Source organism: Epinephelus lanceolatus, chromosome 23 (genome assembly GCF_041903045.1).
Source record: "Epinephelus lanceolatus isolate andai-2023 chromosome 23, ASM4190304v1, whole genome shotgun sequence".
NCBI lineage: Eukaryota > Metazoa > Chordata > Actinopteri > Perciformes > Serranidae > Epinephelus > Epinephelus lanceolatus.
In genome coordinates, this window is record NC_135756.1 from 30856928 (window position 1) to 30883135 (window position 26208).

Genomic DNA, 26208 nt, shown 5'->3' on the forward strand with positions numbered 1-26208 from the left:
TTGATCTAACCAGTATGCAAGACGAGTGAAAAACTGAGGCTTTTTCAGGTTTAGAAATTTGTCTTCAACTTTTAACTTTCAAACATCAAAAGGTAATTTATGGAGGAGGGAGGGCCATGCATTTTCTGCTACTCACGCAGGGAGGCTCAAGGAAAAATATTTGAAGAAAACAAAGTCGCATCTCAGCCATCCCCCTCCTCTGACAAGTAAAGAACAATCCCTAATAAGCTATGGCGAGAATTTAATGTTCCTATAGTGAAGACAGTGTCTTTTCCCTCAGGTATTTTTGAAGTTTTCAAACAGACATTTTTGCGCCGCTTCTCATAAGTGATTGACAGCCATGAAGCCCCGCCCCCAGTCGTGAAGCCCCGCCCCCGAGGCGCCTGACTCTGAACCGCAACCCCTTCTCATTTCCAGCCCTGCGGATCTCCATTTTCTTCTTCCCCGATATTCAGGAGCAGAGGAATAAAGACTTAGAAAAATGAATGAAGAATACGACGTCATCGTCCTGGGCACCGGACTCACGGTGAGAAAGAATCCAACGATGCTGTTCGTAGCGAGGAACTAATTTGCAACCTGTTATCACCGCAGTCGGCGCTTGACAGTTTGGCTTTGAGCTAACTAGGCCTAATCAGCGCAGCTAACGTTAGCACTAAGTAGCTAGCTTAGCCACTAACGGAGGGTGCGCGACTACCTGTTAGTGAATGGAAACTGTGAGCAAAGTGGCTAACACCAACTGCAAATGCTATGAGCGACTGGAAAGATTAACGGTGCCTAAATGTTAACTTATACAAGATAAGTTTAAAGTGTGGTTGGTCATTATTCTGTTGACTATGAAATGTGACATACTTTAGTGAGCCCATTTACTTAAGCGGTTTTTTTTAAGATGGGCGCCAGTCAAGGTAAAGATTATACAAGGATGATTAGTCTGCTAACGTTAGCCGACTTAAAAGCTAACTAATTAGCTTTCTAACAACAGGGTAACGACGTGTCAACTTCACTGAATAATCTTTGGGTGCACGTTGCCCATCAACTTGGATGTTGACAGTCTTAATGTAATTTTATCATAACAAGAAATTTAGCTTGGGAAACCAGTAAAAGAGCTAAGTAACTTAGCTCCCTAACTCGAGCTATCTTACATTTCCGCTCAGCTCCTGTCCGTGCGGTGGACTCAACAGGCTGGGGAAATAAGTCGTCGTCTACTATCTTAACAACTGTCGCAAAGTTAACGACGCCCCAGCACTTTTAATAAGTTAAACGAGAAGAAGCTTGGCGAAAGAACTGACAGGCTGCTTATCCTAAATCACTGGATAACTTCGGACTGGTCACAAACTTTAACAAAATGTTGTTAACCCTTAACTTGAGGTTGGAATCGCTGCGTGGTTTTAACTTGCATGCTAAAAGCCGAAAAGCAGATACACTATGATGTTAGGTGGCAGTTTACAAGCCATTCCCATATGTGTAGGGCTTGTTTACCCGGATATTAACTTTGTCAGCAAATACAATGCCTTTGTCTTTTAGGCAGAAAGATACTTCCTGGCAGGCCTCCTGACTTGCTGTCACTTTTACACAGTTAAAGTATGAAATCGAAATACCGTGATCTACTTCCTGTCAGCTTCAGAGGCTCTTAACTCACGGCAGTTTTTAGACTAGCACACTTTTCAATCCTGACATCACCTGCAGCTCAAAGTTTCTGTAAATTGATATTTATTAATGACAGCAAACTGAGTTACAAAGTGTTTTGCTCCAGGCTCAAAGCAGCCAGAGACAGCAGGGCTGAAGCAGCCAGCAGAAAGGGGACTGGTTAAATTTAGGTGGGCAGGGTGTTGAATTAGCTCACATTTGGGTGTGGTTCCACCAAGACGGAGGAACCGAAAGTACACTGCAAGTACTATTTAAGCTCTGTAAACCAGAGCAAGACTAACTGCCAGCCAGCCAGCCAGCATAAAAAGCATTGCAGAACACTGCCCTGCGTAGTTTCACATGGTTTTACTTCCCTTATTGCAAATCAGTGACTTCACTTCTGTTTATCTGACAGATTCCCTTTTATGTTACAAACAAACAATAGCACGGTCATGATTACTAACTCAACAGATTACGGGAAACTTTAATAATATATACTTTGACATAACTGCAATCGAGAATAAAAACAGTGCTGCTCCAACATACTATGTGTAAGTTATTTAACTCACATTAGCTCACGTCACTAGAGAATGCCCACAGACTTTGTTAATTCCTGTAAATGTGTACTAGTTTTGTATTATTTAAGAAAATATTTTCTGCCTCCAGTGGCACCTTTTTATGTCATTGGGTTAAGTGAGTGGGGGATGGGGTTTCCCATCTGTCCACTACTAATGACACATGAGGGGAGTGGCTTGGCACAAGATATCAAACTGTACCTTGCTGCCGCCTGGTTCACATCATGATGCTCTTGGTGATCCCAAGTAAGCAGCTTGTTGTCTGAAGACAAGAGAAGCCTGTAAGGCACCATTTCAGTAGTTGAGGAGGTTGTGGGTTGAGGAATATTCAAAGACTACAATGATGGTTTTACATAAGTCAGTATATCAGAAATGAGTGGCGGAAAACCGCTAGTGGTAGTGGGGAAATAGTCATGGACAAATCTTTTATTTAGGTACCAAAGGAAAAACTAAAGATTAAAACAAGATAACTTTTGTGTTCCCAAGTAAGAAGTAGTTGCTGCTATCTTTGTGGCCATCAAGGAGGAAATGGTATTAAAGGAGAGGAAATGGAAACAATGAATGCATTCACTCACAATAACGAGGGGGAGGTCATCTCACGTACAAGTTCAAGGCACTGGCAATCAAGTGATGATAAAACAATCACTAGAAATGTAAAAAAAAAATCAGATTTATATTACTGATTTTGTATTGATCAAATAGTTCTAGAAATTATTGTCCTAAAGATCAGAATTCCTTTGAAGCGAGTGCGTTCCCATCTCATTTATAAGCTCATCACATGTTTTGCATGTACAATTTTAATCTGCTGTGTAATTAAGAAATGAAAAATCAAAGTGCAGCAAATTCCTGTGACTTGACGCACTTGAAAGTGTGGGGGGGAATTTCAAAGCTAGTACGTCCTGCTGTGATTGTGTCATCTCAAACTGCAAAGACAGCTCTTGTCTTGTGTTGGACTTTGCTGCCTCTCAGCCTCTGATTTTAATGAGCTTAATGTGTTAAAAATTGAACTGGGACTTCGCCTTTGCTCCCGATGTTTTATAGTGGCTTAATTTTCTGCCTGACTGTCCACTGGATCAGTTTGTTTTCCTCTCTGTCAGCATGGCCACTGCTGTCTGGCTGAGGTAGTGATGACTAGGCTGCCTCCGGCTCTCTGTCAAAGCCTGTTTTTATATAAGCAGCAATAGGTTGGCTTCAGTCACATGTCACCAGAAAGGAGTGACAGTGACACATCAGAACTGATGTGAGATTTATGTGTAGCCTGGATGTATGTCCTTCAAGTCAATATCATTGCAAGATCATACATTAGATGAAACCCAGACATTTACAGATAGAAGCGATCTGATTTCACTGGGTCATGTGTTATTTTGGGAAAGCACCTATGCAGATGTAGGGGTGGGTGATATATTGCTTATACTGTATCACAGCTTGTTTCATGTTTGATCTTTAAAATGACTGTATCACAAACACTGATTATAAATTGTCACGTCATTTTTTTAAGACTCTCAGGGTTGTTTTGGTTCTTTTGCTCTCTCCTATAGCTCTTTCTCTTTCTGAGTGTCACACACAGACTCACAAACATGATACATCACGTGCACTCCTCGACCCAGTCAGACCACTCTCTCCTGAGCAACACTATGAGAGCAGGCGAGGCATGCTTTTGTATCTGTAGAGCTCCAGACTGCAGCTCATTTAGTCATGTTTTGTGATTATGGAGCGCCAGTGCAACCTGTGATTATTATTAAATGAACCGGAGAGCTGTTAGTTTGTTTTCAGCTCAATTAATTGAGTTAATTGAATTAATCCTCATGTTTAAAGGCGCCATTGTAACGGTTTGACTTCCTGCTGATGGCTAACTTTTGATCAGAAGCTTCAAGTTTAAAGCAAAAACATCAACACTTTGGGCAGAGATGAGCTGGATGGTTGTGGTGGTTCAGTGGTGCTGCTTTGATTTATTTCATTTCACGATACTTTATTATAACAGTACTTTATTAATGTAATTTTACCATGACCTCCATCGGTAGCTGCCAATCCTGGTACGTGGACGGGAGATAATGAAATAATGTCCCAGCTGACTTTGGACACACCCTGGACAGATCACCAAACTATCACGGGACTGACACTTTGTGACACACAACCATTCACACTCACATTCACATTTATGGGCAGTTTAGAGTCACCAGTTAACCTTATCTGCATGTCTTTGACAGCACTTAATTTAACTTTATTATATAACAGTAGTTACTTTTTTTAATTATTCAAACAGGAGTTTAATACTTAAGCAGTCTACAATAGTTTAGAGGAGATTTTAAAAAAATTGAGATGTATATCATGTATTGTAATATAGCCTAAACATATTCCCAATCTTATTTATAGGCCATATTGCCCATCTCTATGCAGAAGCGAGCTTGGATTTTGGAGGATGTAGAGAAGTGGCTATGTCACTAAGGTTATGAAGGGGGCAATTAGACATTTTGTTAAATTCAGATTGACCATATTTCCAGTAATCCTAAGAGTTAAAGTGTTTTCAGACAATACAAGTTGATTGCATGTTACATTGTGTGTGATTGGTCCCATAAAGTCTCGAGTGCACTTAATTTAGAGCTGCAGGAATTAATTGTGGGGCTACTGCTCTGCCTGTGTCCTGGATTGAAACTAGATGAAGGCTATGAGTAGCACATTTCTTTCGAGCTGCTTTTACAGAAGAGAAAAAGCATAAGTGATACTGTGTTTTTATACGGATGAAGAAGTATGTATAGAAAAAGCAGGAGCCACAAGCACATGACAAATAGAAATGATATGATATAAATGGAAACGAACGGATGAATACAGAGACATGTCAACATGCCATCTCTGCCACTCAGTCTCATGATATGAAAGCAGCAAATCGGTAAGCAAGCTTTGGCAACAGAGCTGGCAGTTGTATGTATCATTTCATAAATCCTCAAAAGAGAAGGGGAGGACATTGCGAAGCCAGTCTTTGGAAGGGAAAAGAGTGCAACACTAACTGGGAATTTTGCAAAGTGAGTTTAATTTGAATGCCGCTTGTCTGGTCACTGTGTTTTTCTCACAAGTTTCAGCTTTCTTCACTTGTCACCTAAGTTTTGGCAAACCTTTTTAATCGGTGTAACTTTCTGCACTCCTCTGTGTACATTAAGTGTGGAGACTACACTTGTGCAATCAAGAATCAGGTTATGGTTTACGTCAAAGAGAGGGTTGTACTTGGTCTGCAGATGTACCCAAAGGACTAACTCAGCAACATTAGGTTTTTGTGGTCAACAGAATTTCTGGTTAGAGGTGTTCCAGCTTTTAACTTTTGTCTTTTGCTTTTGACCTTGAAGTTTCTTGTTTCCGTTGCTCTGTTGTTAATTGTTTTCTCTTCATCCACAATAATGTAATTCAGAATGTGGAAATGGCAGCTTTGATTGAGAGTGATTGATTTGATGAACTCAGGTTTAATTTAAAACGAGGAAGTTATACTGTATGTTGGTTGCTTGCTTGTCATGATTGTATTGACTTCAATAAGACAGCTAACAGGCTTTGTCAATAGTCGAGAGTTAGCCTGTGTTTGATGTAATAGGTGAAGAGTCATACTAAAGAAACAAACTGTACAAACCCTGACACCTCTGTGTAATTACAGGTCAGTCTCTACACTTAGGGATTGAAGGTGACATCATCACCTAGTGAAAGTTATTATGCATCGTTGTTTTTATGCCTCCGCCCTGGTGACAGCTTGCCCAGAGGTGCTATGTTTTCAGGTTGTCCATCCGTCTGTCTGTCCCATTCGTGTGAACATGATATCTCAGGAAGGGAATTTCCTTAAAATTTGGCAAAGACATCCACTTGGACTCAACAGTGAACTGATCAGAACTTGGTCAACAAAGGCTCTAACTCAGGCACTCGCATGCTAATTGTAGCAAAATTTCCCACATATGTCTAAAAGAATGAAATGATGAAACAATGTCATTTTATATCTAAAAGGTCAAAGGTCAACTTCACTGTAACATCATAATGGTGTGCAAAAACTCTTCTGACCATAACCCAACGCTTTATCTCAGGAACAGAAGGAGAGACATTTGGTCAGATACTGAATTGGTGACATTAATCTTGGGTGCCCAGTTTGAAACTGCGTGGGTTGTAAAGATCTTCTGTGCTGCCGGGGGAATATGTGTGTGAAGCATCCATGTTTTAGATTCATAGCTTCTTTGTGGCAACATCCATATTTGAAGCATTGTCTGCTGTCATGGCTACAACTTTGTATCCTGCCTGTCTATGTGGTAGTCCACCACAAGCTCATTGGGTTTTTCTTATATTGAGCTTCAGGTGATTGTTGTTGCACCATGCGACAAAGCTCTCCATCAGTCCTATGTACTCCTCTCTAAAAATAGTCTATTCTCTTAAAGTATTTACAGGAATCATATATATCATATATGAGTTAATATAGTGATAACTTCCATGTCATCAAAAAAATACACTTCATACTTTAAAGTCTTCACTTTAATATGAGTCTGGGTAGACATGGATTTAAGCTTCAACTTGACTGAGTAGTGGAGGCATACAAGGTGAGGTGGTAGTAATTCTTGTCTGGCCAGAGGAACAACTCATACAATGCACCGCCATATTGTAAGCTGTCATTGTAAAACTTGTTTTAAAGTCCACACAGTCACATGATGCACACAGTAATCGCATTATGGCCTTTGGTCTGTGTGAATTCCAGGCTCTAGCAAACATGCATATTTCCCCTCATCATAACCAAAGCTCTGAGACTTATAGCCATGTGAGAGCTGTAATCATCCTCCCAGCTCCACAGAAGCATGTCAGACATTATACTGGTACTGGGTCAGAACAGACTTCTGGGATACACCAATGTCTGGTTATAATCTTGGTTTTGTAAAGCTTGCAAATTGTTTAATATATCACCCCTTCAGACTTTAACTTTTAGGGGTGACCAGGGTTGGTTGGCACACAGGTTTTCTGGTCCTTAGATGATCAAATATCTAAAAGTCACCAACGTTTTTGTTGAGCAAACATTTTAGTTTCATGGTATCAAAAGTAAAGTGGTATGTGGACTAAAAATAAAAACTGTTAGATATAGATGTTGGAAATGTGATTCTCTTAAGTTAATAGACAAAGGATCAGATTCATTTTGATATTTGACAGTCTGTGTCAAGTAATGGTAGCAGCTAATATAATTTCATCACACAGTAGGTCAAATGTGAGTGGGGTTGATTAGCACATGTGTCAACTAATTGTAAATTTAACGGCTGTAATTGGCAGATATTCTATTAGATGTTCACGTTTTCTGGTTCTTGGTTGAACCGAATGTCTTCACTTTTATTTTTTGGTTTCTTCATATTTTTTTGCAACTGAAGCATCTTATCATTTTGCCAACCAACCCCATAATATGTACCAGCCATCCCTGTGATGCGGCTGGTTGGCACAAAAACATGACATATATAACAAATCATCGAATTTTAGCAAAAATGTGTGTACATTAATACATATTTATTTATAGCTGACACCTAACCTTTTAATACTGCTGTGTAGAATATTGCAGGGTTCAACGCTAAGGTTTTTTTTTTCACTTGCCCGGTCGGGCAAGTTGGTCAGAGATCTACTTGCCCGAAGTCAGTTTTTACTTGCCCTATAAATGAATTTAAATTTAATTTAAAATTTAATTTAATCAAATAACAAAGACTGCAGTTATTTTTATGTTATGTAATCTTTATTCACACTGTATTTATTAATTAAAACAACATACGTCATGTATTGTAGCTTAATTCCTACACAAAAATGACAGTGTCAGGGCTTAAAGTGAAAAATTTGTCAGTTGTTCTCCGTCTATAATTTTGCGCCCTACTTGAGCCATGCCCACCTCTATTTATTTTTCACCCCTCTCTCCAGTTCTGCTGTATTAACACTGGGTTTAATATATTTTGCTTCCATCTGTCTGCCCTGCTTTACTGTACTTCAACGCTACTTAGCTCTCTCTCTACTCTACCAGTAGACTACCACATCCAGATGTTGCACAAACGAACACAGCAGTGTTTCCCCTAGGATGGAGTTGTAGCAGCAGAGGTGAAGCACATGCATGAAAAATAATTTTCACATGCGTGAAACTTTTTTGTATGCTTGCAAAGCACAGCCTGCTGGGATGTTTCTATGTATCTACTGGCACCAGAAGGGCTCTTTAGGACTAAGTACATACAGTACATGTGTGCACAGTATGAGCAGGTGAAATGTCTAGCTTACATATGAGGTGTCTCAAGATTTAGGAACATACAATTGTATTGAATATAATAAAGTAAAAAGTCACTTGACATGCTGCTGTTTTGTGCAGCAGGAAGTTGTTATTTACATGACAACGCCTGAACGCAACACAAGCTCTGCATGAGTGCCGTGCTGAGCTGCTGTGCGAGCAGTGTGTTTGTCTGTACGTAACAGCAGTCTGTTGGTTATTTACACACTGTCCATTTCAATAACTTTGTCAGCTGACAAACTGCACCGGGCTCGGGGTCGGGTTTGGTCAGGAAAATGCGTCCCGAGCCGCTCTAGCGTGCTCACCTGTGTGTGTGGCGGAACTCCGCCGTGCGCGATACAGAGAGCAGAGGAGAATTGTTAACGCGTGACCATGTAGAGACAGAAATGACACGATGGCATAACACCATAAATAGTATATTGTTATGTTATATGAAGCGTCAGTCGCGCAAAATAATATCAATGGGGGCTGTGGGCAGGACATTGTTACACAGCTGTGCCTGTGACTTCAGGCAGAGAGACCGCTGCATCAGAGCCAAAGGAGCACGTTTTAAAATACATTTATTTTATCAATTAGTTATTAACTTTTACTATTTTTAGCAACTTGCCTGATCGGGCAAGTGAGTTGTTAGTTTACATGCCCGACCGTGTGTTTTACTTGCCCCGGGCAATCGGGCAGTCCTTATTGTTGAGCCCTGTATTGTAACATAAATCATGCCAGAGAAGCATGGCAGAGAGTGAAAAGTGTGCCAACCAATCCTGGTCTCCCCTACTCAGGAAAAAAAGTAGCCACGCATCAATCTGCATTGATAGTGACCCAGAGTGGAAATCCGAATGAGTCTTTAGAGAACTGGGGTTTTACCTTCAAGCGACTTAAGATGCAGGAAACTCGAGCAGTGACATGTATAACAACATGCATAGCCCATCTGTCAATCCATAACACAAAGTGAATCAAAGAATGTAGGCAGTAGGGCTGTTTATGTCTTTGAGTATGAATCCGTTCTTTGACGTTGGACAGTGTGTAGAGGCTGGAATACCAGGGACATTGCGGTTACCTGATACACCAAAACCATTAATTAGAGGTCCCCCTAATTGTAGGATTATTTTCAACTATTAAACAAACAGCACCATCCTTCAATGTTTACAACCAGTGTGCTGTAATGATACCATATCAATAGGATGTGCTATGTTGGTATTTTTTCACAGCATCCTGTTGGTCTTGGTCTAATTCCTCTTCTGTTTTGTTTTCGCCCCGACAGGAATGCATCTTATCAGGCATCATGTCAGTGAAGGGGAAGAGGGTTCTGCACATGGACCGCAACTCCTACTACGGAGCTGAGAGTGCCTCCATCACGCCCCTTGAGGATGTAAGTTTTAACCTTGCTGGCTCGACTTTGTCATTTGGGATGTCAGATTGATTTGAAAGGTAAAACATATGGACATAAGGAAGCAAGAACTGCTGACTGTGTGTTTGTGATATACAAACATATGAATAGTCACTTTTTGTTTTAAATCTGATAAATGGGAAGAGGTAAATCAGGAAATTGATAGCTGGAGTAACAGGGAGTCTAAAACCAGTAAAAAAGGCTTTTATTCCTTTCTTAAGCCAACAATCTGACAGTGCCGTCTACTTTACAAACCACTTAAGCTGAAGTTCTGGTTCAGGCTGTTGTTGCTCTATGTATCCTCCCAACACAGAAGTCTAGAGGGTTAGAACATGCTAGACAGAGACAGAAAAGAGTGCATGAAAGAGAGAAAGGGGCAAGTTTAAAAAATGAACAGCAGCCAAAACTTAATTTGGCCTGTGTTTTCTTAGTTGCTTATTAAATAAAAATAGAAATTCGCCAACTCCTTAGCAACACTTAGGTAATATCCTCACACAGTTTGTGTACTGCTGAATGCTGAAAGCTGGTGAAGACGGACTGATTACCACTCAATCTGGTAACTGTCTTTACTTGACTAAATCAGTAACCTATGTTATTGTTAGGGGTGTGAGGAATGAGAAATTATGAAAAAAAAATACGCAGGAGCCTATAAAGTTATTTCATTATACATGTTTAGACAATTCATGTACTATTTACATAATTCAAATCATGTTTACCAAATCATATGGATTCCTTGCACGGTACTAATGTGTGGCATAAGGACTGGGAACCTTTGTTCTGCACTATCCACTATCCAACAAGGGCAAACATGCCAAAATAAATCATTTTAAGAAGATGCAGTGTTTTATTTTCTGTTGCCCCTTTATAAAGCTCTTGTACCAACGACTGCTTCTACTTTAAAGTAATCCCCTCTTACTATGATGACCAGGAGTTCGCTGAGAAGACTTAGAGCTCCTAATTTAGCCCAAAAATTACTAGCTAGGATGTCCTAGCTTTGGAGTGCCTTAGGAAAGTTCTCAAAGCATCTCTGAGCTAGGAATCAGGCATGAAAATCACCTTTAGGCAAAATTCGCTGTTTTAAATACAAAATAGGTGATCTACGTGAATCGTGTAGATCTGATGAGATGGGGGGCCTGTGGAGCGAAGCCACAGAAAAAAGACCTGGCAAACATATGCGCGCGGGCATTTCATGAGAGATGTCGTCAGTCTTGTCCAATGGCGGATTGGCCGGTCACCAGGTGGGCCGGTGGGGCTGGCCCGGTGAGACTAGTGAATGTCAAGCTGGTTGCTAGCTGTCAGTGCTGCAATGCGCGTCCCTCCCATGTTGTTTGTTTGCTGTGAGATGTTCAGAGGTAACGTAGGTGTCAATCTTGTGCTTTGATGCTTGAAGGAGGACATAAGAGCGGCCTCCTCCAATACGAAAGAGGCTCTCGTTTTTCTTGAAATCTGATTGGCTCAGCCGCAGTCATCAGTCATTACTCATGACAGACCAGGCTAGTTTGACCGTTAAACAGAAAACATGGATAAAGCCGGTAAAAAAAGAAAGGGTGGCGCGGAAAAAACTTGAATAAAAACACTTAAATCTTTACAAGAAGCGGCAGCAAAATGCTCCAAAATAACCGACCTGTTGGGCCGCGGTGTTGGTCGACGGGCTGAGGCTGCTGGTGTTGCTAGCGACTGAGATGGAGCAGGAGCAGACAGTGCCATTGTAGCAGGTGTATTAACGTTGGCTAACATTTGGGAGTGTGTAATGTGCAAGGTTGATAGGGCTGCTGGATTATGGAAAAAATCACGATTATTTTGGTCAAAATCGAAATCACGATTATGCAAATGATTATGCGGTGCATGTGATGACTTCTATTATTTACATGACGGCATGTCATTTCTGTCTCTACATGGTCGCGCGTTTACAATTCTCCTCTGCTTTCTGTATCGCACATGGTGGCACTCGACCCCAATGTGCGCGCACACACACACAGAGACACGTGCGCACAAACACATGCACACACACACAGACCAACCTCTCTCACTCTCCCTCTGCCATTTTCCACATGCTGTTTTTGAAATCTTCTGCGATCACCTTCCCCTCGCATTATTCGTAGTTCACCTACTTGACTGGCTTGTGGAGTGAATAGAGGAGGGGAGGGGGCAGTATTGCGCATGCACGGCTTCTGGGTGCGTTTGATTTGAAACACAAGACAACGAGAGTAAACTGACAAGAAGCGCATAATCGTTTTATGTCGATTATTTTGTCTTCATAATCGTTGAAAGCCCAAATCATAATCTAGATTAAAATTTGATTTATCGAGCAGCCCTAAAGGTTGACTTTGGCAAATTGCATATCTCTTCTAGGTGTCTGTGTCAAGAGGCCAACTAGCCTACTAGGTATTGCAATAAGTCATTCTAATTTAAACCTGTACTAACAGAAAATATGTGCTTGCTTTTTTCCTGTGGGTGCACGCAATTAACGTTAGGTTGTGCTCCCAGTCCCAAGGACAATGAAGCTGAGGGACAGACTAACCCCAGTCGTGATGAGGAGGAGGATGAGACCAGAAATATGACAGGTGCAATGTGAAGGCATAGTCTACTATGCATTACATTTTAGCCAGAGGAAAACCTTTTTAGTAGTATTAAGTGGGATTTTTTTGTTGTAGTAATAAGTTGATAGAATTGCCCAATTTATACCTCCTTAGTTCATGGCTGTGAGCCATGGAGCAATAAACTGGGGTTATGTAATACAAGAGCAGGACTGGGCAGGGCAGGGCAGACAATTATGTTGTGCATAAAATTAGATGCATTAGGATAGAGTCATATGCTCTTATTTTTAGTTAAATAATAAGCACATAGCCATTTGTGGCCAATTCATTATTGCATTTATTTTATAGTCTGGAATTAAACAATAACTGCTGATTTTCTTATGCAGTTGATTCTGAGGACAGCGTTTGTGGGGTGTGTACAAGCATATAAAGGATTAGAGGTAGAAACGTGTGAGCTGGTGCGCCTGAATGTTCCGGGCTGAATTTGTTTCCCAGTCTGCCCCTGGTCTTGTCTCTTATACAACATATGTGAACATGTAAAGATACTTTATTTGCACTTAATTATACATTCATACTTTTGTGAAATCTTGTAATTCTGCATGTGACCACCACTAGAGTAAATCTAAAAGAAATCAGATATGAGCATTTGGAAGTACATTTTTCCATCAAAAAAACAATCGAGGAGCATAACCCCGGGACCCCCTAGCAGGTGCCGGGTCTCGTATCCTTCTCACCTTTTTCACCCCTGACCCATTTTCATGCCTGAGGAATGCACAGAAGGTGTGGCTGACCCTATTGCTAGGTATGACACATTCTTCTAACAGATGTATTAGCTGTCCTTTCGTAGCCCTCGAGGTATGGACACTCTAGAGGATGTGTGATCACTGATGAAAGGTTGAAACAGACTCATGTCATTGCTGCTGCACTATTGCCTTTTTCCTGTTGCCAGATATATCAGTGTTATCATTACTTTATTTCTGGTGTTATATTGGTATTGTGTTGGGTTGTGAGTCATCTGTCATCCAGTGTTCGGAGAATATTTCTGCTACCTCTTTGTCCTTTCGCTTTATTCTCCTCTGCTTATGAAACTTTTAAGCCTGTTAAAAGTCCTGCTCCAGGCATCTAACAGTGTGTCACCCTAGGAGCCCCCTTAAGGGCTAAGATGCAACTCTTTGTTGTAGGAAGCTTTGTGAATATGGCCCCAGGTTCTTGGCCCAACTAGGGAAGGTAGCAGCTCTTAAACAACATGTGCAATTTGGCTTATGGCAGACGCTTCACCAACAACAATACAAACTTTTTTTGTTAGATTGTCCTTCCTGAAAATGGGGATGATAAACTGCAAAAGGGCCAGCTTTGAGATAGTAAACCACCAGTTTAGCATTGCAGCAGAACCGGTGGTTGCAGTAGTACTCCCCAAGACCTGTAAACAGACTTTGGAGTGTAAAATCACCGTTTGCCTTTAAATGGTCACTCTGCTTTCTGAAATGCTGAAATTAAAAGTTATTGTCTGTGTCTCCCTACAGCTCTACAAGCGCTTCAGCCTTCCGGGCAAACCTCCTGAGTCAATGGGAAAAGGCCGGGACTGGAATGTGGACCTCATCCCTAAATTCCTTATGGCCAACGGTATTACTGATAACTCACCTGTATATCGTGTACAACTTTGTGACTTGAACCTCTGACCTTTTGGTGCAGAGTGCCTGCAAACTAAGTGAAGCTGTGAGCTTCAGCTTGTTGTTAGTGCTGTATATTTCGTGGTTCAAATTATGTTTTATGTTTAAAACTTCCAAGAGTATCTGCAGGAAGCACAGTTAGCACATAATTGCTGCTAACAATATGAATAAAGGATCTAAAATTTCAAGGGTGTGCATATTTGATAAGTTTTTTCATGAAGTAAGCATGAGCCTCATTTTGTGTTTTGGTGAAAGTAATGCTGATGTTGGAATCTTCTTCTTCCCTCAGGTCAGCTGGTGCGCATGCTGCTGATCACAAAGGTGACTCAGTACCTGGATTTCAAAGTGGTGGAGGGCAGCTTTGTGTACAAGGGCAACAGAATCTATAAAGTCCCCTCTACTGAGTCTGAGGCTCTGCAATCTAGTAAGTTGTCTGAGTATGCAGTGGCAAATGACTGAATAGGGATTATAAAAAAGAATGTATGCACAGTTTGAAACCATCAAAGAAATGTTTCTAATTTATATTCTGCATTTGTGTCTTTCTGTGAAAAGTATTTAGTCCTTGTTTTAAATAGTAATGCTATTGGGGTCTAACCCTTAAAGAGGACAAGAAGCAATCAGTCAGGCTAATATGATTTACTAAATGGATTTCCACTCTTACCAACAATTGCATAACAAAAATGAAAAATGTAAGCATTTAAAAGAAAAACAAAGCCCTGTTTTATCTTTTGTGGCAAGAGTGCTGCCATGTTGCAGGACTGCCATGCTGTGACGTCACAGGGTTGTCAGCTTGACTGAGTCCAACAGATACAACAGTGGAGACATACAGGACACTATGGAGTTTAACTCTTGGGTCACTATGTCATAATGGACTTAACGTTACTAATGTCCAATATAACTGAAATGTTGTATGTGACACTTACTTTGTTGTTCCCTGAGCTAATGGTACCTATCATGCAGCTCCAAAGAGGGCTCCAATGCAATCGTATCCCCTTCAGAAGCTTTGTAATCCAGCCTTGAACTGCGGTGTCTTTTTGGAGACTTTATAAAGTCATTTCATAATGATGAATCCCACACTGAATGTCTTAAATGTTTAAACTTTTGTCAATATGGACATGCTAAACATCGTTAGCTCAGTTAGATTTTCTATAACTCAATCATTCAGTTCAGTTTACTGAAACCATGAGCACCATAATTCATTCGGATTAAACAGGAGACAAAAAGGTGGTAACTCCCTTCATGTCTGAATATGTGTCCATTCCTCAATTATTTAGTATGTCAATCCTTTAGTCCATAATGGTTCTGTTTATAAAACTTTATCCTATCTGGAATAAACCCTTAATTCACTGCGTTAGATGTAAAAACATGCTGTTTATCCCAACGATCTCTCTCTGCTGTAAATGGCCGGCTGTTTACAGTCCTCCAACACTTGGAGTCACAGTGTCTATCAGCTCAGCTGCCTGCTCCACCAGTAGAGACTGGAGACTAAACTCTGGTGGCACGTGATTTGCACTACATATAGTGCGTTTAACAGAAAATTGAGCACCTAGATTTCTAAAGACCCTGGTATACTGTAATGCTGCTTTTTTCTATGAAGTTTATTGAAGAGTTAATCACTTAAAAGTATATCCCCCTGAGTGGTTTGGATGGTTGACCAAACCTGGAGTGGAGGAGTGGAAATCCATCTTGTGAATCCTGTTAACTTGATTGACATATTCATATACACTTTGATGTATTATATTATTGCATATTTTATATAATTACAAAAGGGTGACTGTGGGTACTGTGTTATGATGATCTCACTTAAAAATGATTGCGGATAAACTTGGCTGAATGTCTGAACATCCAACATCAAACTGTCTCCACTTTTTCACTGTGGTTACATTATCCCAAATGTTGGTATCACAACATGCTGCGTGACATGATGTAAACATAATGTCACTATACATACCAGTCCCTCCAGAAAAACGCGATTATGCGATCGCATAATTCAACGCATAATCAGCCAAAGTCCACATATTCATGCGGGGGCCGCATTTTTCAAAGACGCCACACTTTTGCCGCATAAATCGCCAATTTCCACATAAAATGCGCAAAATATGCGGGGCTTGCATGATTTCATAATCCTCGCATTTTCGTTGCAAGAGGGGTTTTCCTTGTGAACGCTCTCTGTAATGTACAAAAAACTGTTGTGTCTCTCTGAGGCTTACTGTGCGCGTCACGTAATGAGACAGAGCGCGCACTAGGCAGAGTCGGTGTGATGTTTCTTCTCCTCCTGTGGGGAGGAGGGAAGAAACCTTCCAGTGAAATAACTCTCGATCTAAAAGAGCTGGTTCTGATTTTAGGCATGAATGTGGGATTCGGCCTCAGAATAGCTGCGCTCCCGTCATCTCTGATAACGAGACAAGACGGGGAGACTGAAAGTGCACATAAATCACTCACTCTCTTATGAAGTCAGGGCTAAGAGAAATGCTGTCTTTAATGACAGTAGTTTGAGAGAGATTTGTGACAGGGGCTCGAAGGGAGGTTCTCCCAGAGCGTGTAAAACCAGGGGTAAATCCCACTGCGGTGCCAAAGAGCGCATGACAGGTCTCTGTCGCCTGACTCCTTTCAAAAAGCGCTTAACCAGCGGGTGCGCAAAAACGGATCTCTCTCCGTAGCCTTCATGACATACTATATATTTTATTTATTTATTTTTACACAAGTTGTAGCATATTCTAGCTACAGAACTTGTTTGACTCAGCAATGTTTTGTAAGTTTGAGCCATGTGTTTATTAAGGTCTGAAATAAAACAAGATGAGAACTTAAATATTCTCTGCACTTTCTGTGATGTAGTATGCTTGCTTATCATAGGAAGTAATTAGAAATGACTACATTGAAATGATTACATTAAGGTAGCGGCCTAATGAGAACAGGGTGTTGGGGGAATCTTCCCTGGTTCCAGACCATAGACCCCGCCCACTCAACTGAGTAGGCTTGCATTACTGGTCTGGCATACTTCAATGAATTTGCCATTTATCTCGTCCAAACTATGGACGGACCAATGAACGCCGGGGGTCTAGCGATTAGCCAGTCAGCGCCACGCTGATGTCAAGCTGTACGCCGGTGGGTAACTGGTGAGGATAGCAACAATGGCGACCGCTACAGATCCTACAGACCACATTAATGATGCTATCAAGGTATTTCGCCACTACTCGCGTTAATGGAGGACCAAATTAAGGAAGCTGCTAAACTGGATTTAACAGCGATGCAGCTGGGCGTGCACGACGATGGAGACATTTTAAACGGGCAATGCTCGCTTGTTTTCGGCACCCCCGAGGCATGGATACTAATGACGTCAGATTCTGGGTGAGTCGTTGATCTCTACTGATTGGTTAGAGAAAAAATCAAATTCCCTCCCCCTTGTAAATCGCCTTCAATGGAAGCCATGTCAGACTGAAGGTTCTGGGAGCTTCAGTCTGACACTCAGGCTAGGGGGAATCACTTTTTTCCTCTTTTTCATCAAACCCGCAGTTTTTGCAAGTTCCCGCAGTTTTTGCAAGTTCCCGCAATTTTTGCAAGTTCCCGCAATTTCATCGCATGAAATTGCATAAATATCCCACATATTCCATTGCATTTTTTAAGAAAACGTGCCGCATAATCAAGGATTTTTGCCTGCAACAATCACAAAAAAATTCTGGAAGGACTGACATACAAAGTGTTTATGTGGCATCAAATCGCCTCTCAGACATGTTGTGCATCACACTGGCTCATTCACTAGAAGCATGTAGCCTAGTTGGCCATGTGTGCCAGCGAAAAACAAACTTTAGGTACCATTATCGTTAGTAGCTAATGCTAGGATTGAACTAGTAAGTAGTACCAGGGATGCAACATTAACAAAAATGTGCCGATTGGACAACAACTATATGTAAACAAACAACACATGAAAACATAGTTTTCACTGTATGTCATCATATTCCTGTTTCTAGCTAACACTATGTATTTATTTTGTTTACTGCATATTCAGCTAACTTGCCTTACTTACTATTGATAGTGTCGCTAAGCCGCTCCGTACCCCAAACCACAGGGTCCTCCCCAACTTTTTCAAGTTGTAACATTACTACTGTTTGGTTCCCAGTTCCCACACCTTTAAACTAAATCCTCCTCCAAACAAGACTGTGTTCAACTCTACATCCATGCTTCAGTGTTCTCACTGGCAAGGAGAACCAACTAACCTGATGACGTAGGCACCAACGTTGCTCCAAAAGGGCAGCGCACTAGCTAAACAACCTGGTGAAAATTACAAAACAAATTTGTCACATCCATGGTTTTGACCACTTTCTAAGGTTTCTCTAATATATTTACACTACCAGTGCCAAAAGCATGCACATTTCATGTCATCTTCAACACTTTCAGCTGCTGGTTGCATGTAGCATTAATGCTGTAAAACTTTCTTGTCACTCACTTTTCCTTTCAAGCGGGTCCACTCAAAGTCTAAACCCTCTGTCTCCTTCAGGTCTCATGGGAATTTTCGAGAAACGACGCTTCAGAAACTTCCTTCAATACGTTGCCTGCTTTGATGAAAACGACCCCAAAACCTTGTTAGGCACCGACCCACAAAAGACGGATATGAGGTCCGTCTTCCAAAAGTACAACCTTGGCCCAGACGTCATGGACTTCACCGGCCACTCCCTCGCCCTCTACCGTACAGATGAGTGAGTAGTCTTTCTAGCTGTTTGATAAATGTCATTTTTGTAATACCTTAACTGCATGTGATCGGATTGTTTATTTAAGTCTGAAAATGGTCTCCATCTCTTTCCACTCAGATACCTGGATCAACCTTGCCTTGAGACGATAAACAGAATCAAGCTTTACAGTGAGTCTCTGGCTAGATATGGCAAGAGCCCATACCTGTACCCACTGTATGGCCTGGGAGAACTGCCGCAAGGGTTTGCCAGGTAGGGGACTCTTCCTTCTGCACACAACATGTAATATTTCTATGTAGCACTGTGTTATATCTGTGCACTGCAGCATACGTGTAGTTAATTTGCCAAGTAAATAGTGTTCTCATAAGGACTTTTAAATGCTTGAAGCAGTTGCTAAAAATGACAACAGCATCTGAAGTGTTAAATACAGGTGTTTACAACCTAAACATTTCATTTTGTTAACATAGATTTGGTGCTAAATTTAATCATTTTTACCGCTCCAGAATTTGGTCAAAAATAATGGTCAAGAATCCCTCTAAAATACCACATTAGAACAATAATGGACACCACAGAAAAATTTCTGCTGTGATTTGGTATCAAAAACTTTTAATGTTTGAACGTCGTGTCCTCTTGGCTAAAGAGGAAAATGAAAAAAGGTCAAAGCCAGCATCTGTGATGGTATGGAGGTGTGTTAGTGCCCATAGCATTATGGGTAACTTGCACATCTGTGAAGACACCATTAAAGCTGAAAGGTACATACATGGTTTGGACGAACATATGCTGCCGTCCAGATTCCGTCTTTTTCGGGGACGGCCCTGCTTATTCCAACAAGACATTGAGACACATTCTGCAGGTGTCACAACAGCATGGCTTCGTAGTAAAAGAGTTCAGGCACTAGACTGGCCTGCCTGCAGTCCAGACCTGTCTCCCATTGAAAATGTGTGGATGAAGCGCAACTACAGTAACGGAGACCCCAAACTGTTGAGCAACTAAGTCATATCAAGCAAGAATTACAAAGAATTTCACTTTCTACAGTTAGTGTCTTCAGTTCCCTAACGCTTACTGAATCTTGTTAAAAGAATAGGGGAAGTAGCGCTATGGTAAATATGCTCTGGTCCCAACTTTCTTTGGAACATGTTGCAGGCATCAAATTCAGAAAATAAAGTTTATCAGTTTGAACATTAAATATCTTGTCTTTGAACTATATTCAGTTGAATATATGTCAGACAGGATCTGCAGATCTTTGTATTCTGTTTTTATTACTGTCACTATCACTGCCATTCCTTCAGCTGACAGTAGGAAGTAACATCTCACATTGTGTTTCCATTCCAGGCTGAGTGCTATCTACGGTGGGACGTATATGCTGAACAAGCCCATAGAGGAGATCGTGGTGGAGAACGGGAAGGTGGTGGGAGTCAAGTCTGAGGGAGAGGTGAGCCTTTTGCTCTCTTATTTGTTGGATTTCTATGGGAAACATATGACTCTTCTTCAGATATAAAACCTATCCCTTGACCTCTGAACTTTGGCTTCTTGCCAAACACAGATGGCCAGGTGCAAGCAGCTGATCTGCGACCCCAGCTACGTTATGGATCGTGTCACCAAAGTGGGTCAGGTGATTCGAGTCATCTGCATCTTGAATCACCCCATCGCCAACACTAGCGACGCCAACTCTTGCCAGATCATCATCCCCCAAAAGCAGGTCAACAGGAAACATGGTGAGTGCACACCAGAAATGAGCAGAAGACTAATTACTTTATTATCTTATTTAAAATACTTCTTAAAAAATGTCCTTATCGTAACTAAGTACTCTGCGGATGCCTGTGAAAATAAAAATGTTGTATTGCAGATAGGCAGAGGTAAAGGTAAGCTTGAAGTTGAGTAAATAGCAGTCTCGCAACCCATCATCCATTGCTTTCACAATGATTTAGCCTTTTGGGAAATGGCCAATATTTTTGGGGCTCAGGACCAATATCTGGGCCAAGACTTCCTCTTATGTTCGCTGGTCAACAGTCCGATGAGCAACTTGACAATTGGCAATTCCCGACCCCTTGTGATTATCTGTCAAGCTGACAGAGTGAGTATGGAGCCCACACTGTCACTGCTTTTCCTGAAGAAATATTATCAAATTTTTGGAAAAATGGGGAAAAAAAAAGATTGCAGAGAAAAGCAGACAGAGGGGTCTACAGTCTGTGTTTGAATGCATATCACCAGGAAGTCAAATTGTGATTATGGAAAAAATCATAATCACGATTATTTTGGTCAAAATTGAAATCACGATTATGCAAACGATTATGCAGCACACGTGATGACTTATATTGTTTACACGACGGCATGTCATTTCTGTCTCTACATGGTCGCACGTTTACAATTTGCTCTGTATCGCGCGCGGCGGAGTTCGACCCTGATGCGCACACACAAACACAGACCAACCGCTCTCGCTCTCCCTCTGCCATTTTCCACATGCTGTTTTGAAATCTTCGGCGATCACCTGTCCCTCGCATCATTCGTAGTTCACCTACTTGACTGGTTTGTGGAGTGAGAGGAGGGGAGGGGGCGGTATTGTGCATGTGTGGCTTCCGTAGAAGACAAAATAACATCTCCAGGTGTCCCTGACCAAAAATCGTTTACCCTCGATTTCAGTAAATTTGAAATCGTTTGACGTCAAAATCGTAATCAGGATCACCAGACAATTAATTGCACAGCCCTAATGGAAGCTAAAGCCTAACTAAGATCACAGCGTAAAAGTGACTCACTACGTCACTGGCGATCAAAGCAGATGACAGTGAATATAAAGGGAAACTTGGCCAATATTCAACTTGCTGTGTGTCATGGCAGTGTGTGCAAATGAATGGTGTTTGGCTTCCCGTGCCACCAGCACCTGGATCTCCACTGGCCGATGGGCGAGGAGCTCCAGCATGTGTATACATTAGTTGGCTACACCCTCATTGGCTAGCTAGCTAGCTAGGTCCTTGAATTCTAGAGAATTGGACCTGGAACGTCTTCGAAAAGTCCATGAATTTGATGTTTAAGGTGTGGGAACTCTGAATAAAAAGTTACCTCATCATAAGAAAACAGCTGATGGGTTCTGAGATTGCATTTCGGCCAGTGCCTTTCACTTCATTTGTTTGCTACAGGCAGTTAACCTGCAGGCAACCAGAGCCCACTCAAATGTGATTAGTCAGTACTACTTACAACACAAATGGAAACCAGAACACTGCCAATACCAAAATCGTGTCCTGTTGCCTTGAGTTTCTCCATTCATATGCAGATAGAGATTAAGTGAAGAGTTGTATATAATGTGTTGTGTATAATCCAGCGATGGTGAGTCTGAAAATAGAGGTGTTGGTAAACGTATGAGATCCAACGTAACACCTCTATTTGACATTCATATCGTCAGGTTCTACCTAGGACAATGACAATGAATAAACAGTGCACAGACTGCAAAGCTAAACCAAATTAAATATACCTTCTTAATTTTAACAACAGCCAATTAGACAGATAACTTCAACAGAGTGAGTATTTGCACTCGGGTGAGAATAGTCACACTGCAGCTATTCGGCTATTTGCACTCATCCCTACGACATGTTATTATGGATCCCTCTGCATGCTGTGATTGTCTAGTAGGCTACTCATTATGCTGATGTGTCGTGGTTGGAAGCGGTTAGTAACATGTGGTGGGTAAATGGGTTACACACAGCACTTTTACACATCAGATAGAGGTGAGAGTCCTGTGTGAGTCAATTTTTGATATGTATAAAGCTCCTGAGTGCACACTGTGTACATAAACTTTAGCAGAGCAGCTGAAAACCTGTTAACCTGTTAGTGTTAATGTCACATTTCGATGTTGCTAGGATGCCTAGGAATATTTACCCAGGTGAAAATAGCATTGTAGGCTATGGACGCCTGGGTGCTGACTGCATCTGCCCAACATTCAGTAATGATATTTTAACTTACCCACAGGCAGTACCACCAGGCATTAACCTTAAGTTTTTCGTTTCCAGACATCTACGTTTGTATGATCTCCTTCGCTCACAACGTGGCAGCACAAGGTAAATATATCGCCATCATCAGCACCACGGTGGAGACAAACGACCCAGAGAAGGAGATCAAGCCAGCTCTTGACCTGCTGCAGCCCATCGAGCAGAAGTTTGTCAGCATCAGTGACCTGTATGAACCCAGTGACATGGGCACTGACAGCCAGGTAAGAGTAACACAGCATAGTTAACAGTGAACAACATATCCTGTATACTTACTCAGGGTTTGAGCCAGAGCATGCCATTGCTACAGTAACCCTGTTAAAACATAATATTTCCTGTCTCCCTGGACCACCTTAAAATCTAGGGCAGGATTACTGTTGTCAACAAGCTTCTCGTTTTTAGGTTTTATCAGCTGTGTCGGGGTTAATGTTGTATGTTAGCTCAACCGCTGCATTCAGGCTGTACCCTCAGCCAAAGTTGGTTTGATATAGCAGGAAATGTCTCTCATTATAACAGATTAATTTGCCTACCATGGAGCTGTTACGTAAGAACATGCCATCTTTACACCACTGTGCTATTTTGCTGCCGTTGTGTGTGATCAGGGAAAGTTATGTCAGCAAAAATGTTCGGCACAGGAAACACTTGTGAGGTCTGGTTCCTTCTGTCTGTAGAAACAACAGTCAGTTGCTATTTTATAGAGAACAGTTGCCATGATACACAGTAATTAATCTCTCTAAAATAGCAACCTGTGCATTTTTGGCCTTTTCACAACTGAAAGTGCGAACCTACACTGTACATTTACTACCGCTTGACAACTTTACTGCTTACTACTTGGATGGTTCGGACTTTTTAATTGAAATATGGTCCGACGACCTCGTGAAAAGTCAATTGGAAAAAAACTCACAAAAACGCTTACGCTCCCTACCCACCTGAAACACAAGGCATTGATGTTAGACCTACACTCGTTTACAAACCAATCAGTATCATGTATGGCGAGGGGCAGTGCACATAGGAGATGATGACAGAAAGTATATCTTGAAAAAGTGTTTGGTGTGCTCTCACTATTGCAATATGAAACCAAACCATCTGGATCAAATGTATACAATTTGACAACAACATGAACTTTGGTTTGGACCAAGTGTGGACTTTCAAGCATGAAAAGGCCCTCTGTCAACAACTTTTATCACTTGACGAAGCCTGCCACATCTTCCTTTAATGGCTTTAATGTTTTCACACCAGAAACAAATCACACTATGGTTCAGTTTGATCAGGACCAAAACCAACTCTTTTAGTTTAGCTGAGGTTCGGCTGTTTGGTCCAGGAGAGCTTTCATCCCTGTAATTTTGGTTCCGATCAAACAGACAACAAGTCCAAAAGTCTGGACCAATTGGCATCATTTAAAAGAATATGTCACCTACAAAATGACCATTTGTATATCAGCTGGTCATGCCATGTTACCTTGAATTTGTGAAACTTTGTTTTCCTTGCATGCCTCCACAGAAAACAGTCAACATATTGATTGATTGATCAGGGACCACATTTAACAACAGCAAAACTATGTCAAAACATCTGTTTACAAACTGACACAACTCGTGTTGTATAATCTAAGTCTTAGTTATTGTCTTGTATTTTCAGCTCTTCCCAAACACGTGCATTTTTGCTAACATTAGTATTTAAAACTGAAATGAAGGTGAAACTTAAGTATTCTCTCTTCAAAGCCAGACTCCAATACTAAGGGGTTTTTTTTAAACAAAAAAAGCATGTTTGCGACGTACTGAATATACGACTGGATAAATGAGAATTATATTCCACAAGTCGTGAGAGAGATTGTAAATAGATGCTGTGATATAGTTCTGCTGCTAAACGTGGTCCCCAATCAATCAATAAATACATATGCCATCTTCTGTGGAAGCATGTGAGAAAATTGTCTTCTTCAAGAGTGTCAGGTAACACAACAAACGGTCATTTTGTGGGTGAAGTATTCCTTTAACAATCACACATATTTGCCCTCGACTGTTCATCTATCTCGAGCTTCCCTGAAAGAATACTTAAAATGAAAGGCCTCTCTGACCTTGTATCTCCTCTAGATCTTCATCTCCAAATCATACGATGCTACAACTCACTTTGAGACCACCTGCGACGACATCAAGGACATCTACAAGAGGATGACGGGCTCAGAATTTGACTTTAATGAGATGGAGCGCAAGAAGCAGGACACCTTCGGTGACGTAGAGTAGACCCGATGCGTCCGCAACACTCCTGATTATCAAAGACAACGCTGCCGACAACTTAAATCTTACAACAAAAAAAAATAGAAAACCCACAGAAACATGTACACACTTACGGGCTCCCTGATGATCCAAGTATATGGTTGGCCCATTAAGGAAGTTAATGATATATAGAGAGATATGATATAGTATTGTTGGGTAGGGTTCTGGGACGGAGCTATGCTTTTTTCAAATCACATTCAGGCGGATGTTGCACTAAACACTGGTTATGCCTAATATACAGTAATAACCCTACATTCTTCCCTTCATCATGTTTAGATGATGCATAGTCCAAAGATGCCAAATCAAATGATAATTAATAATCAACAGTTATCTTTCAGAGTGGATATAAGTGTGTGTGTGGGGGGGCTGACCATTGTTTCTGTTGTTGTATAAAAGGGGGTTGGAAGATAAATAATACCTGTACATCACCTATTGGTCTCAAGTATTTTTTTAATGTCAGGGTGAGAAAGAGGTGGCTTGGCTTTGTGCTTCTTAATTAAATCATTTGAGTACCAGTGTTCCTCCAAGGGTGTGGCGAGCACACTCGGGTCTAGCAACAGCAGACAGCCATGTGACATGGCACCTCAGCCGCCAGCTTATATTGTCAGCCGTTAAAGCGGGTCAGTGATGTTTTTGTGTCTGTCTACCCTCAGCCAGACACACACACTATAAGCCAAGCCACAATGGCGCCTGAAGTCCAGCATAAATACCCAAACCCATTTTCAACAGCTTGCGTTATCATAACACATCAGAGATTTATTAGTTACTGTATCATGCAAAGTGATGGAAGACCTGAGCATTGACAGCACATTAATGGGAACTGTGGTTGACTGTATTCGCTTAAGAAGGACCAAATGTGTACTGCAGCAGTATTGAACTGATGAGAGCCTTGTGATATCGTTTATCTTAAACAACCTTTAAAAAAAAAACCATCTTGGGCTCAAATGATTTCTGTACTGCAAAGTAAAAACGATTTTGTCAAAAACCAAAGCTGTGTTGATCACTTTATTTTTTTTTCTCATATTACAGATAATGTCTGTGTGGAAAATGGTGAATGCGTGCAACAGAACTGAAATACCCTCCAGCTTTTTACTGATGGTGGAGCTAGAGATAAACCATCCCTGAACTGTAGACTGACTTTTTGACAATTGTATGATCTCAGGTCAGTGCAGCCCACAGCATAGCAATCAGCACATTCAGGATAGTTGCATCCAGGGTTTGCATTAGCTGG

General features: G+C 41.2%; 1 protein-coding gene across 1 annotated transcript; it reads left to right on the forward strand.

Moving 5' to 3' along the window:
- The first annotated feature begins 368 nt into the window (after positions 1 to 368).
- gdi2 (GDP dissociation inhibitor 2) lies at positions 369 to 25967 on the forward strand. The gene is made up of 10 exons (XM_033614994.2): positions 369 to 526; positions 9713 to 9820; positions 13899 to 13998; positions 14335 to 14469; positions 18541 to 18739; positions 18851 to 18982; positions 20063 to 20162; positions 20274 to 20445; positions 22732 to 22931; positions 24795 to 25967. Exons 1-10 carry the CDS (start codon positions 482 to 484, stop codon positions 24942 to 24944), a joined length of 1341 nt encoding a protein of 446 aa, XP_033470885.1. The 5' UTR covers positions 369 to 481; the 3' UTR covers positions 24945 to 25967.
- Positions 25968 to 26208: the final 241 nt, after the last annotated feature.

Coding starts and splice junctions, on each gene's coding strand:
- gdi2 (XM_033614994.2), top strand. CDS start 482: ATGAATGAAGAATACGACGTCATCGTCCTGGGCACCGGACTCACG. Junction 20,163..20,273: donor GAGTCAAGTCTGAGGGAGAG/GTGAGCCTTTTG, acceptor TGCCAAACACAG/ATGGCCAGGTGCAAGCAGCT. Junction 20,446..22,731: donor GCAGGTCAACAGGAAACATG/GTGAGTGCACAC, acceptor TTTCGTTTCCAG/ACATCTACGTTTGTATGATC.